Source organism: Hipposideros armiger, unplaced genomic scaffold (genome assembly GCF_001890085.2).
Source record: "Hipposideros armiger isolate ML-2016 unplaced genomic scaffold, ASM189008v1 scaffold_6, whole genome shotgun sequence".
NCBI classification, from domain to species: domain Eukaryota; kingdom Metazoa; phylum Chordata; class Mammalia; order Chiroptera; family Hipposideridae; genus Hipposideros; species Hipposideros armiger.
In genome coordinates this window covers 1,246,630-1,262,191 of record NW_017731356.1, presented here as the reverse complement: position 1 = coordinate 1,262,191, position 15,562 = coordinate 1,246,630, and the positions used below count along the sequence as shown (strand labels likewise).

General features: G+C 45.3%; 1 protein-coding gene across 1 annotated transcript in view; it reads left to right on the top strand.

The window, feature by feature from the left end:
• The window catches only part of ADCY10 (adenylate cyclase 10), a 44,516-nt gene that overhangs the window by 16,639 nt on the left and 12,315 nt on the right, over positions 1-15,562 (top strand). Inside the window, exons 13-20 of the mRNA XM_019646943.1 lie at positions 1,561-1,714; positions 2,857-3,049; positions 3,576-3,662; positions 6,573-6,847; positions 8,213-8,349; positions 10,850-10,978; positions 12,208-12,486; positions 12,603-12,893. Coding sequence (XP_019502488.1) covers positions 1,561-1,714; positions 2,857-3,049; positions 3,576-3,662; positions 6,573-6,847; positions 8,213-8,349; positions 10,850-10,978; positions 12,208-12,486; positions 12,603-12,893 — 1,545 coding nt within the window. The remainder of the gene's footprint in view (positions 1-1,560; positions 1,715-2,856; positions 3,050-3,575; positions 3,663-6,572; positions 6,848-8,212; positions 8,350-10,849; positions 10,979-12,207; positions 12,487-12,602; positions 12,894-15,562) is intronic.

The window sequence follows — 15,562 nt, the reverse complement described above, 5'->3', positions numbered from 1 at the left end:
CGTAGCTTTCTTTAACGCTGTAGCCAAAAGCAGACTGTCAGAGGTCAGCAGTGTGGGAAACGCACTTCTTGGACAGGAGCTCCTGTAAATGAAATTGCATATGCTAACAACACAGATGACAGCACAACTGTAGTTTATGCAAAAGGTGGTTTTCGGGGGTCAAAAATCCATGCAACAGCCCCAGATATTAGAGCCTTGTTTAGATAGAAACAAGGTGCACGTGCTTCAAGTCACTTTGACTTCACCTCATTTCAGAATCCAGCTCACAAGACAATCCATGAGGTCTTACCTGTATGTGCTCTGTATGAACAGAACGTAGAGCTAGAGGATCCTGCTGGGTGGCCTTTGGGGCCTCATCTTCTGAGCTCTAACGTGAGTCTCAGGCCGAAGAATACATCTCACACAGTTCAAGTTCAAATGCGTTTTCAGAAAGGGACTGTTTCACCCCAAAGAAGCAATAAAGTCTGAAGAGTAGTTCTCACTAAACCATACCCAGAAGTTTACATTACCAAGTAAACACTTAGTTTCTTTGTACAAAGCACGAAACTTAGAGTAACGGTCTTCGTGTTCCGTAGGCATTAGATGACACCTGGGTATGTGATCACTCTGTCAGCAGAGAACAGAGGGGCCACCCCACAGTGACCTATCCAGAAAAGAAGGAAGAAGAGGCTCCAAGTGAGTCTCTAGCTCCTTGGACAGACATTGCCCACTCCTTTGAAACTGCAGTTCTGCAGGTTTCCTCCTGTCCACCCAGGTTTCAGACTGTGGGCTGAGTTTCAGATTTTAGTCAGGGCATCCTGCTACGTATATTCAAAAACACACATGAAAAGTAACAGTGATAGGGTTGCAACCCAAGGTGACTTTTATTTTCTTTTATTCCTTTTCTAAATTTTCCATAGTTGCTACAGGAGCATGTGTTAAATTGATAATCAGAAAAAAAAACACTACAATTTATTTTTACTAAAAATTTAGGTTGGTCTTATGATAGGAGTCATCCACGATTTTTATGAAGAAAATTGAATTTACTTATCACTGATAAAGCTGCTAGTAGCCTGAGATAAGTGTAATTTCTCATTCTCTTCACAGAATCGGAAATAAAATATTCTACCTATAATTATTCAGTATAGGAGCTGTATAATAAATTTACTTCATCATGTAATAATCTATAGATTATTTCTACTGTGTTATAGAAAAAAAGAAAAAGGAAAGGAAAATGAGAATTAGAGTCAGCTAGCCCTGGTGTAATTCCTGGCTGTGTAATCTAAGCAAATCTTAGTTTTCTGCACTAAAATGAAATGGACATTGTGATGAGCATTATAAGAATACGTTCCCTCACAGCGTGTGGGAATCAAATAAAGCTGAAACACCACACTGGTAACTGGAAAGCTCTAGAGAAAGATTGAAAATGCTTTTAATGTGCACAGGACCTCCAGAAAGTCCATGAGCGATGCCATGGACACCCCAGAGGGCTTCTTAGGCGTGCTATCACTGTGTTTTCATATCGCCAGACTATTTTACGCTGATTGGGTTTGCTCCCTTTTTAAAAAATAAAAATGACAGGACGTGATAAGGAGATCAGATACTTCATGTACGCAATGAAGGAATTCTTGATGTGCAACTCCAGCCGAGTCCTCATGTACGAAGGATTGTCGGGATATGGAAAAAGCCAGATGCTTAGGGAAATTGAGAGACTGGCCCAAAGCAAGAACCACAAGTGAGTGTCTTGCAATGACCATTTCTTATGAACCCAGAGAATCCTGATACCCTTAAGAGTTTCACCTATTTTAATACTCGTCCCTTGTATAGTATGATTTGCCTTCTGCAAACTACCCACAACCTATCTATTACTGGGGACCATGCATGCTTGTGCTAAATAAATAGCTAATGATAAACATGTTGAACCAAGAAATTGAGAAGCTGGGCTGATTCCTTGAGGTCCTGGTTTAATGCCGGCTGGGCTTGGACATCAGTATTTTAAAGCTTCCTCAATAACCCCAATGTGAAGACAGGTTGAGAGCAATGGGCACAGAAGTTGAGACCAAGGCTAGATTGGGTCTGCAGAACAAACACATAAATTTATCCAGCCAGCTGGCAGAGAATCACCGGTTCAAGCCATGTGGCCTGTGAGGGGGGACAGAGAATGTAGGCCTCTGGACTTGACTCTGAAAGGCAGAGCTAATGTACTTACCTCGTGCTGCTCATCTATTTTCATATAACGAATTCCACGAGGGCTTTTTGGGGCCATCTAGCACCATCACGGTGTGATGGTCAGTATATGGTATTCAGTAACAGTGATGGTGACCAAGGTGGCGACAATGGTGTCTCACGTCCTTTCACCACCTCACCTAAGGCTTTAAGGGGAAAGTGCCTATTAACCTTACATTATTTTTAGCTGTATGTCTGCTCATTTTTAATATCAGGCCTGAGATAGGTCAGTTTCAAAATATCTTTAGCATCGCTGGGGAGATAATTCCTAACCTCCAGAAGACATTCGTTCATTCAATTATACTACCATCACTTAATGAGTAACTGCTATGTTCCGGGAACTGTTAAGTGCTATATTGGTTTGCTAGAGATGCTGGAACAAAGTAGCACAAACTGGGTGGCTAGAAGTCCAAAGTCAAGGTGTCATCAGGGTTAGTTTCTTCTGACAGCTGTGAGGGGCATTCTGTTTCATGCCTTTCCTTTAGCTTCTGATGGTTTGCTGGCAGTTGTTGGCGTTTTAGAAAATTTAAACTTTATTTAATAAATCTTCAGTTATTAAATAAAAATTTAACCTTTTATTTAATAAGAATTTAACCTTTTGCATCAATATATGTAAACACTCTCTTCTGATTCTTGACTTCTTGTAAACAGGACGGTTGCTATTGCGTTGACTAAGATCAGCATCTATAAAAATTTTTACACCATCCAGATACTCATGGCCAATGTATTAGGTCTGGATACTTGTAAACATTACAAAGAGCGACAGACCAACCTCCAAAGCAAAGTCAAGACACTGTTGGAGGAAAAGTTCTACTGCCTTCTCAATGATATTTTCCACGTCCAGGTAACTACCTGACCTGAGACTTCTGCAGACATGGCGATGGGGCAGGTGTCACAGCTCCTCTCTGATGTTTTATGACTGAGAATCTCTTTGGTATTTTTTACCATTTTCATTTCACATCTGGAGGATCTGGGTGGTGAGGAAATGGCTCCCAACCCTCCCTGAATGACCATGCACCTTCCTGAGACATATTGGAGGTGTCAAAGAAATACCGTGCTCAAGAAAACCCAAATGCCACCTACTGATTGATTATCTTTCTCACCTTTCCACATTATTAGCTAGTCCAGGACATAAAGTCATTCCACTCCCACAGATGACTGCCAGTGTCAAGGCAGAGGGCGCCCTGTTCTTTTCTGCATCTCGTAGGTTCAATGACATAGGGTATTGGAACTGGAAGGGGCATTACGGGTTATCTAACACATGAGTATTTTAAGGCACAGAACAGTCAAGTGATTTTCCCCAAGTCACACAGCTAGTAGCTCTCTGTGCTATTTCCCCATATTCAATAGTCTCATTGTTCTTTACACAGTTCCCTATTTCACGAGAGGTTTTCACAATGAACACCTTGAGGAGGCAAAAGCAGTTGGAAGCATTGTTTATGAAGATCTTGAAGCAAGTAAGGACGTCTGTGGGTCAGGTAACGGGGCAGTGGTGGGGAGGAAAACTGGGCAGCTCACCACAAAGGTAGGTGGCCTGAGGGGTTCAGACTCTACTGGCAAGAGGCTTGGAAGTGTGTGAAAGCTTTTATCCTAAAGCGTTTCCTTCTCCTCCATCCTTCCAAACCTCGAGCTAAGAGTCTGTTCAGCATGTAGCTATACTGAATGGAGTCCCTTAACATTACTCCTGAGAATTTGACCTCTCCTGAAAACCGGCCCCTTTGGTTTCTTTATCGGTATGAGATGCAGCCTGTCTAAGTGGTTACGTATGCAGGCGCTGCTGTAGGTAGACTGCCACGGTTGGAACCCTTAGGCCTGTCACTTGCTACCTGGGTAACCTTGAGCAAGTGACTTAACCTGCCTATGCTTTCGCTTTACCATCTATAAAATGGGGGAAATAATAGCACCTAGCTCACAGGGTTGTGACGTTTAAATGACTAGGTTATATATAAAACATTTAGAACAGTGCCCCTTCCGTCAGAAACGTACAACCGGTGTTCGCGCTCTGAGTAATCTCCTGACCGCCCACGGTGTTGATGATAACCAAGTCTATACTCCAGTCTCCTCCTGTCTGATGAGCACCAGAACGGCATTTTCAAAAACCTTCTATATATTCCATGTAGATGCAGTAACTCCCACTCAGTTTTGTGTCTAGTAGTAAAATTCATTTTCCCCCCTACTTCAATGCCCTTTCTTCCTCATTCTGATCCTGATCCTTGATTCAGTGAGTGGCAAGCTCATTCGCACTCGCTGAAAGTTATCTGTGCTCCCCGCCTCGCCAGTTGTCACATCTGTACATCGACCCAGTTGCCAGGTCCTCCTGTTCCTCCGGTGGGCGGCGTCTGGACTCTCGGGCCTGCTCTGGTTCAGGCTCTGCTTCCTTCTGGACCGTTGCTGCCGCTTTGCGACCGATCCCTGCACCTCACACCTCTCCACTCCAATTCCTCCTCCCTAGAACTGCCAGCATACGTGCAAATCGCACCAACCTGCACTTGATCCTCTCCAAATAACTCCCAATGCTAATGAGATAAAAGCCAACGGATTGTTTTGTTTTGTTTTTTAACCTGGAGAAATGCTACTTGTCCTTCAATGTCACCTCTTTGGTGAGAGACCCCCAAATCACGGGGCATATCTAATTCCTCTTCCACCATGCTTCTATAACACTTCGAACATATTTCTGATTCTATTTACCCCACTGTATTGCAATTTGCTACTACTTATCTGTGTGCCTCTCGCCCTCAGGAGATGTGAGCTTCCTAAGGACCGGGAGCCCTTACTCATTTTGTATCACTACTGACCAGCAGTGTCTGGCACATAATAAATGATCACCATGAGTTTGTGGCATTATATCAAGTTTACAGTCAAACGTCCTCTTCTCCACTCAGGCAAATAAGCAAGGCAAGATCGGTAGTTTCTGAATGTCAAGCTTTGGACTGTTGGCATCACAAGTATCCAGGAAGCTTCATTAAAAACATGGGTCTATGAGCCTGACCCCTAAAGATTCAAACGGGCTAGAGTTGGACTCAGGGGTCTGTTCAGCTGTTTGCTTTTAATTCTGGTTCTGATGCACAGTCTGGTTTGGAGACTGCTCCTAAGGCTGCGCTTTAACTATAGGCTACGTGACGACAGTCTTTGGCTCATTGACTCTCTGTGTGACTTGGGCAAGTTACTTAACTTCTCTGTGCCTACACTCTCTCAGTAAAGAGATTCAGTAGTGCCACTTCCTGTGCGTGTTCTGAGGATTAAACGAGTTACTCTGTGTAAAGTGCATCACACATCTGTGAACAGCGTTGATGCAATGTAAAATGCTGGCTTTTATTCACATTAGAGAGAATCCAATTCAGTCTCCTCATTTTAAATATAAAGACACTGGGGCCCATGATGGAATATTAAATTCAGGCTCTTTGTGTTCCTGCTTTACTCTCCTCAATGCACAAATAAAGCACTGACACCACCACTAATTAAAATGTCCCCAGGGTCTGTGAAGAGCTAAATTTCCCATAACACAATGGGGCTGTCAGAGGAAACTTAGGTATATGTGATAAGACAGGTTAGAACACCTGATAATGATTGTCCCGTGAGGCTTGAAATTTTAAAGTAGCCTTTGCTGCTTTTGTTTATAAAAACATAGAGGAAAAGAGCAGGCAATTCAGCCTTTTCTCAGAGGGAACTGAAAAAAGCCAAGAGCAGCGTGGGGCAGGTTTTTTCGGCTTAGACACCTCACCCTAAAATGTAAGGACACTGTATCCCCAGCGCAGAGAAGAGTACCTAACCCTAATAGAGGACCAGTAAATGCTTAATGAGTGAGTAAATAATTCAGACCAGTTAGGGGAAGGTAGTCTACATGAGAACAGGGACACACTCTGTGTAAAGTGCCACATACACTGTAGTTCAAGCTAGAACCGCACAAACTGCCATCGGACGAGGGCTGGCTCAGTGGCCCTCAGGCTGTGCACCCTGCACCTAGCCCAGTGTGTGCTCAGTCAGGACGTGCAGAATAGATGTTGGCTGGGTGAATGCCAAGTAGGCTGCCCCAGGAGACCGTCATCTGCTACTGACTAAAATGATTTGTAGGAAACATCAGTTATTCTTGTGTAACATCCTTGACTTGGCTACAGCCCCATCTAGCCTACAAAGGCGCACTATCTTTACACAAAAATTTGACCAAGTAAGAGTCCATTCCGGCCAGCTCTGTCCAAATTGCCACAAATTCCAAGTTCGTGGAATCTAAATTACTGCAAAGTTACTGGACAGAAAAGATTGAACTCAGCACCACAGAACCAATGGATTACACACATGCATACCTATACATGTGTGTAAAAACCCAGAGTCCGATAGCGTTTTTCTTTCTGTTCCTCTGCCTTGTCCAGACAGGGAAAGAAGAAAGGATTATTTTCATCATCGACGAGGGCCAGTTTGTCGATACGGCCTCCTGGGCCTTCCTGGAGGAGCTTATCCAGGCTGTCCCTATCTTCATCATCATGTCGCTGTCCCCCTTCCTGGGCATGCCCTGTGCAGCTGCCAGCGCCATCATGAAGAGCCGGAACACCACCTACGTCACCCTCGGCGCCGTGCAGCCCGAGGACATCCGAGACAAGGCCTGCCTAGACCTCAGTGTCAGGGGCATCCCCAAAGAGCTGGACTTGTGAGTAGCCTGCTTCTGTCCTGATGTCTTGACATCTGCGTTCATTGCCCAGGTCCAGACTCCATCGGGTTCCTTAAGATGCGGCTCCAAAGGCCTATTTCCACATTCTTGCTGGTCCCGCCTTTCCAAGGGGCCATTCATCACGCCTGGAAGGAGAGATGCTGCCCACGGTTTCCTCCTCCAGAGGGGTCCCTGTTACACCTCTGAGACTTGGCTGAGTGACATCATTTTTCTCTCCCTTTCCTCATGAGGGGTGTGGTGTATTCTCGAATCAATCCTTAGTCAGGATAGCGTCATGGGCAAGGGACATGAACGACAAATAGGTAAACATGAATGGCCACACCTGGAGCCAGGCGAGGCCCTCCTCGGCTGGCAGTGACGCGGTCTGCTGCTGGGGCTGTGTCCACGCAGGCTGAAGGCTAGCTCTCGAGTCGGTGCCCCCTGAGCTTCTTGGTGACTCCTCTGGGGGTCTGGACAGCGGTGCCCTGAGCAACTCAAACAACACCGCCTCTTTAGCTGGCTGTTTACAGCCCACCTCGGCATCTGCCTCTGAGGAGGTTGCCTTGCTTCTGAAAGAGAAATGTCTTGGTCATAGTCTCGTTTAAAATAACTCCAGGCATGAATGTAGCACGCTCTCTCCCTTCGTCTCCCTGTCTCTGTATATGTGTATATATTTGTTTTGTATGTATGCATATGTATATGTATATAAGTATATATACATGTATGTATATGCATGTACACACTATATATATGCATGTGTGTATATGTACATGTATGCATTTACCTTTTGACCTAGGAATGTATCTCAAAGATATGTTGAAAATATGAAGTGACATATGAACAAAATTCTTATTGAGGCATTATTTGTATAAGTATGCCCATCTCTAAGGGGATAGGTAGTATCAAGTAGAAAAACAAACGAGAAAGATCTCGCCATAGGGAGGGATGACCTGGGGCAGTCACATTGATAAGTGGAAAAACAGGTGCAGTCGTGTGTGCTGTGCGCACAGCACGCTGTCTTTTATGGAAGAAAGAGGTGAAATTCGTATGTGGGTGGATTTGTTTATAGTTTCTCAAAGAAACACTGAAAAGATAAACCAGCAACTAATTAAAATGGTTACTTACAAGGTGAGGAAGGGAAGCAAGACCGAGGATGTATCTTGTTACATAGTTTTGGCTTTGGAAAGACAGCAAATGTTTTACATAATTTTTTTTAAATGAAAGAAAAAAGGAATCCCTAACAATGAAAAACCAAAACCAGTGGAGAACAAAAAGAGAATTTTCAAGGGATTGAGGAGACTAAAAGGTTCTCCTTCCTGAAAGATGGGTCTTCGACGTGAACAGGTTACCTTGTTTTCACCACAGGTACCTGGTGGAGGGAAGCTGTGGGATTCCATTTTACTGTGAAGAGTTGCTAAAAAACCTCGACCATCACAGGGTCCTCCTTTTCCAACCGATGGAGTCTGAGGAAAAGACCAATGTGACCTGGAATAACCTGTTCAGTAAGTCCCACGGCAATGGTTCTCTCTCATTCTGTTCCTCTGCCGAGAGGGGGGCTAGAAAGAAAGAAAGGGTAGGGCGGCCGGGTGGCTCAGTTGGTTAGAACGTGAGCTCTGAGCAACAGGGTTGCCAGTTCGATTCCCACATAGGCCTGTGAGCTGCGCCCTCTGCAACTAGATTGAAGACAATGACTTGAGCTGAGCTGCCGCTGAGCTGCCGATGGGTGGCTGGATGGCTCAGTTGGTGGGTGCACGTGCTCTTAACAACAAGGTTGCCAGTTCAACTCCCACATGGGATGGTGGGCTGTGCCCCCTGCAACTAGTTTGAAAAGGTAGCATCTCTTCCATGAAAGGAAAGCATATAAAGACATAATTAAAAGAAAATTTTGGCTTTGAAATCAGGGGTCCAGAGTTCCAACGACACATAGGCCATTTAATTACTTATATTTTGGAACTAGTCACAACCTTCTTTACCTGCTGTAAAATGGGAGTAAAGGGACTCAAATCCTTATTCATTTTTCATTCAACAAACATCTACCAAGAGCATTCATCCGTCTTTCACCATTAAGTATGCTGTTAGCTGTAAGTGTTTTGGAAGACACTCTTTATCAAGTTGAGAAAGTTCCTTTCTGTTTCTATTTTTCTGAGAGTTTTTTTCATGAATGAGTGTTGAATTTTGTGAGATGTTTTTCTGCATAGATTGTTATGATTATGTGAATTTTCTTTTCTGTTAATGTGGTGTATTACATTGATTGGCTTTCAAATATTGAACCAGCCTCGCATCCCTGAAATAAACACCTAGTCATTTTCTATTATTATTTGTATATATTGCTGAATTCTATTTGCTTAATATTGTATTAAGGATTTTTGCATCTACATTTATGAGGGATATTGTTCTGTAGTTCCCTTCCTTTCTTCCTCTCTCCCTTCCTCCTTCCTTCTTTTCTTTCTTTCTTTCTTTCTTTCTTTCTTTCTTTCTTTCTTTCCTTCTTTTTCTTTCTTTCTTCCTTTTTTTCTTTCTTTCTACTGTTTTAATCTGATTTTGTCATCAAGAAAGCAGTTCAACAGGCAAGAGAATAGCAGAGGGAAGGCTGTGTAAGAAACTATAATAATGGAATATCAAGAAGTGATGATGGATGGCACAGTGGGTTATTTCCAATTTTGCGCAATCTCACCCAGAAAGTAGAAGAGGAGGGAACACTTCCCGATTCATCAGATGAACAGTCTTCCATGTCCTGTTCTATACTTGCCTCTCCTATATGCTGCTTCCAGTATTACCTCCCTAAAAATAATTGTTTAGATTAACACTAGGCCCTCTTCAGGAACCTGTGATAGTTCCCATTACCTATGGAATAAAGTCCAGACTTCAAATTGTGATGATGACAAACGCCCTCCATCCTGAGCTCCCAAACTCTTTCTCCAGTACACCTCCCACAGCAGCACTCCAACTCCCCACGCACTCTGGTCTCCTTCTAGCCCCTAACTTGCCAAGTGCTCGGTGGCACTGATCACCCATCTGTTCTCCACTTGGAATATCCCTTCGTGCTTCAAGGTTCAACCAAAATACCTCCTCCTCCAGGAAGCCTTTCTGAATCCACCAAGTCTGAAGTAATTGTTCTTGCTGCCCCACTCCCACACCAAGTTGCTCTTGGCTCTTTAGCTGTTCAGTCACTTTTCCTACTATTAGGATTAGTTACTGAAAGTCTGTCTCATAGATTTTAAGACCCTCGAGGGCTGGAAGCACACGCTGTTCACATTTACCACCTTCACGGGCGATGGTGGATAAAAGCTTGTGCTGTGCTGATGTGAACTTCCCAACACTTACTGTTTGTGCCCACTCACGTGGCACTCACTCACTGCCTGGCAGCCTAGCTCTCTGTGCACAGGCTTTATCTCTCCAGATGAGGAGCTGAGTTACATTCACCTTCGTAGCCTCACATCGCCCTATCCCAATGTCTTGCCGTTCAGGCGTTACATGAATGGCTCGGGGAGGAAATAAGTATTGCATTTTGGGAGTACCAGGAGACACAATTACTAGGCAAGTTTCCGATTCAGACCTCACCATTTTTAATATCACTTTCTGATATGAACCATGTCATAAGTAGAGCACTGCCTCCCCATGTCCATGTTTGCTCTACGTGTGCATATTTGAATGTGCATGCACGTGTATGTTATTATAGACTATAAGGTACATCCTGACAGTCTTTGAATCAAATTTGTGTAAAAGTGCTTGTACTACGGTAGACTTCCAAAAGTTATTGACCAATCCTTTGGGGTGAGGGCGGGGGTGGGGGGAACGGGGCGGGGAGGTGTCAAAGCATCTTTTGAGTAAACTTAGATTTTCATGTATTGGTTTTACTTAAAACACAGTATTCCAGAATATTTGGTGGGCCAAACATGCATCTCTTCCTGCTCACGTGAGATCCATCTCGAAGTTGGTTGGATAATCAGGATAATGACAAAACAGTGACTTGAACTTGTCTTCCCTTTTGTCTCCCTATAGGGAATTTCGCTAAGCTAGCAGAGGGATTGAAAACAATCCCTTTCGGAGGTGGTGAGGAGAGTAAGGAGGTCTGTAACCTTACTGATGATGTCAGACTGAAAAACTTGTCACCGCCAGCATCCTTAAAAGGTAACGATAACTCGACCTGGTGTTCATTTTCCAGGACCTAGACACCCCACCCCCATTTTTGCTCCCTCTAGGATGACTATCTATAAAACAAGAAAGGACGATAGTAAGATAGTAAGTGGGGTTGTTTTCCGTTGCCCCAGGCAGGGGGAAGGCTCCCCTCGAGGCTTGACTTTTCTGCTCCTAATTAGAAGCCACCTTCCCCCTGTACATATTCCGGAGTCTGATTTGAACAAAGTTTTCCTCCACTGCATACCAGAATGAGGGATAGTACATTTTCAATTAAACAGAAAGCAAATAACGAGAGAGGAAATGTAATACTGAGACGTTTTCTACCATCTGCTTTTATAAGAAATGACAAAGAAGGGAGTTTATATCAGAGAGGTATAATTATTCCTTTTAGGGAAAACAAATTTAAAGCAGTGTTCTCATATGCATTCAGCTCCAATTCATGCCTTCTATAAAGAACTTCAGATGTTTTGAAGGATGACCAAAGGACGCCCCATGGTTTTCAGTCCCCAAAAGAACGTCTAGCTCTTTTTTGTGTTTTCATCCCCTAATGCCTCCTACACTTGGAAGGTGGACTAGCTGAGCCTCTCGTGTTCCGTGGAAAAGTTGGAAGGTTCTCATTTTGTCCCTGATGAGGGTGATGTGATGGAGGGACATCCTGGTCAAGATGTCCCGGAAGCCACGTGCTATGATGCTGAGCTTAGATGAGAAGTTGGGATTGGAGCCAGGAACTCTCTGACACTTTGTCATAAGCATAGAGATGGTAATGGATTGTCATGAGAATAAAGGGAGCTCGAGGGAAGAGAGAGAGAAGCCTTCCTGCTGGGGGGTCCCGGGAGGAAGAGTGGTTGGAGAAGAAGGCAGAGAAGGAGCAGCTAGAGGGGTCAGCACAGAGCCCAGAGCATGGACGCAGGCCCATCGTGAGCCCTCTTCTCCTCAGCAGCCCTTGATCACACTTTAACACAGCATCAGGACACCTCGACGCCGATCTGATTTTTGTCTGGCTCTTGTGCCGCACGTATCTGTAGACCATAGCATCTGTGTTTTTTGTGCTCCCAGCATAAGTGCCATCTGTGACGTAGGCGCTAAGCAAACGCTTCTTTTGGCTTTGCTTGGCTGGGTGTCTGGGAACAAGAACTATAGAGGAGGGTGGTTGTCGGTCTCTAGAAGGTATTCGGTAAAGACAGCTAACCGGTTCCCTCTGTGTGGCTTTCCACCTGCAGAAATCTCTCTGGTGCAGCTGGACAGCATGAGCCTTTCCCACCAGATGCTGGTGAGATGCGCTGCCATTATCGGCTTGACCTTCACTGCAGACTTGCTGTTTGAGATTCTCCCTTGTTGGGACTTGAAGGTGATGCTCAAGGCCCTGGCAACTCTAGTGAAATCCAACGTCTTTGATTGTTTCCGGGATGGCAAGGAGCTCCGCATGGCTCTGAAACAGAATGCGGCCTCGTTTGAGGTGAATTATCGCTCCCTGTCTCTGAAGCCCACTGGAGGAATAGGTGGGTAGAACCTGCAGGGACTCATTTTCCTTTCAGGGAAGGAACTGAGGGGCGCTCGGTAGCAGGAGCCGGGCTGCGCACGCCGCCTGGCTGAGAGCATTCTCCGTCCCCTGCAGCCCATGGTCAGCAGGAGGAGCTCCGTGAGCTGGAGAGTGAGGTGATCGAATGCCACATCTTCCGGTTCTGCAGGCCGATAATGCAGAAGACTGCCTACGAGCTGTGGCTGAAGGACCAGAAGGAGGACATGCACTTGAAGTGCGCCTGTCTCTTAGAAGAAAACGCCCACAAGTGCAACCGCTGCCGCAGCGGGGACTTCATCCCCTATCACCACTTCACAGTGGACATTCGGCTCAACAACCTGGACCTGGACACCATTAAGGAGATGGTCAAGTCCCAGGGATTTAAAGGTAGACTTTAAATTCCTCCATTCCTGATTCATCCTAACTGGTCCTGGGGCCTGGGGCGACTACAACCCAGAGGGAGTGAGCCAGGACCTTGAGGGTTCCAAGTGCCCCGAGGGCCCGGCCACAGCGAGTGAGGAGTGGGAGAGCATTATTAATGCAGGGCTGAGGGGGCCAGGGCTCCCAAGAGGCCTGAGTCTCAGGGCAGGGATTTAAGACCACCTGTGAAGCAAAAGCGAGAAAGTTACAGACTGATAACGCAAACCAGCCATGTGACCTGGTAAAACAGAGGATTCGGGGGTTTAGGATTCAAGGGCCCAAGGGCTCAGTCACCGCCGGCATCATGGGTGTCAGACATAGGGCAGCAGCGCCCATTCCAGCCCTCACTCGTGGGTGGCCAGGGGGCTGCCTGTCCTGGCCAATGGCCTTGGAGATTATGGCTAAATCTGGTTGGGGAAGCAGAGACTACACGTAGAAGATCCCTATATTACAAGGATATCAAACATGGGGAAGAAATGCATGTGAAGTGCCTCACGCATCATAGGTACAAAAAATATAGTATTTTCATGCATTCTCCTTTGATCCTCACATCAACCCTTCGAGATGGAGGGTTCTTTTCATTTTATACGTGAGAAAATTGAGGCTCTGGAAGATTAAAAACTTGTGCAATGCCACAGAACAAATGATAGACTTTATTCAATACCAGGTCAAGGTGATTCCCAAGTTCATGCTGTGCATGTTACGGCTGAGCTTCCCCGAGTGCAGGGTTGGGTTTGTCGGTGATACTGGGCACGGAGATTGGGAGAGGTTCGCCGACACAGCGTGAGGTGTGCATCGGAATGAGGACGGCGGTTTCCTTTCCGTTCCCTCTCAATACTCTATCGAGGGGAAAGCAGCTTTGCACTAACGGTGAGTGGTTCAAGTCTATCATTGCCACCACACTAAGTGGCCAATCTCCCTTTTTCAAAAAGAGAAATCAGGCTTCAGGTCACGAGCCTCAGAGTCTATATGGAGAGTCTGTACGTGCGGGTTTCAAGTCCCCTGAGGGCTTGGGCACGAAGATGATAAGACTTTGGCAGTGGTCCCATTGGCGCAGGGAAGTATCAAGAGCATGCAGACGTAGCTGACTCTACTGTTTCTTACTAGCACTTATTACAGTTCCCCTCGTGCGTTACGTTTTTCCAAAGTTATAAATATGTTTTTCCAGTACTATTATACAAGTAGCATATGTGTGACATGATGTTGGAACTGAAATTTGTACCAAGCACTAGAAGACCATGGATGCTGCAAACCAAAGTGAGGTAAAGAGATGGATGAACAGATTAACAAAGGAAATAGCTGAGCATCAGCTATAATCTTGGATCCTTCATCCAGATCCAAGACATAAGCATGAGGAAGAGAGTGGAGAGGGTCAGGGTTTGTGAAGAGATGTCTTTGGGGAGAACCCACGAGGCTCCCTGTGCCCTCAAGTTGGTTGCTTCCTTCATCACCTCAACCCTACTAAAGTGTCTTCCTTGAGGACACAGAGGACGGGGCATGCCTCACCTTTAAGAAGGTTAGAGTGGCCTGTGGTGGCACTGGGGCCAACCTACCCTCCCAGAGTTTGGGAAAGGATGTGTGAGGATTTTTCATGGCTCTGTAGTTAAGGGTAGATGCCAGGGCTTAGAGATATAAAATTGAAAGTCATTGGCACATGGATGGAATTTAAGGTCAAGGGCAGATGAAATTCCTGAGAAAGAAATGTGGATGAAGAAGGGAGCCCAGGACCAAACTGAGGCTTACCAACGTTTGGAATGTTGGTAGCGGAGTCAGAGCCGTCGACGGAGGGAACTGAGGGAATGGGTGTTACAAAAGCCGGCTAAAAGGAGGTCAATTGTATAATATTAAAAAGGTGACAAAGAGGTAACCTTCGGATTCAGCAACAAGGTGGCCACTGGTAACCCTGACAAGAGCCATTTTAGAGGCATAATTGAATTTACTCAGCGTCTAGTCACTAGAGGTATGCCAGATGGCAGTTTGGGGGAGGAGGGGGCAAATTAACCCTCATACAGTGTGATCAGGACCATGAGAGAGGTCTGTGTGGGAGCCGATGGGCCCCCTCAATTTGGGGCATTAATTCCATGGAAGCAAGGGCACAGAAGGCTTTCAGAAAAAGGCGATATCTAGATGCTTAAGCTGCATTTTTATAAATTAAAAGATTTACAAAGTAATGCATTCGCCTTGAAGCCAGGAGACCTAGGTTCTAGTCTGTCTCCATCACTAACACATCCCTGATCTGAGACAAGTCTCTTCTCTGTAGGGTCTTCCCTTCTCCCTCAGTGGAGAGGTGGCTACGCGAGACAACCCTCATTTGTTTTCCGTTTTAAGATCATGATGGAATTTTCTAACTTCATGAAGTTAGGACTGACTGAAGGTTTTACATTCAAGGCTCTCTGGCCTTTAGTTAGCCTTTGTGGGGGGGAGTACATTTCCATGTCTATTTCTCCACTAAAAACCAACGCCACTTCCTTCTGGATCGTTAATTCATAGTTTTAGTAATTGCAGGGTGCATGAGCTGGGCGAGTGTTGTCATCAGTAACAAACCCTACCATTTCAGTGGCTTCACACAATAGAAGGATAGTTGTTTTTTTTTCCTGCACATGTAATCATGTGGCTTCACTTAACGATGCAATGGG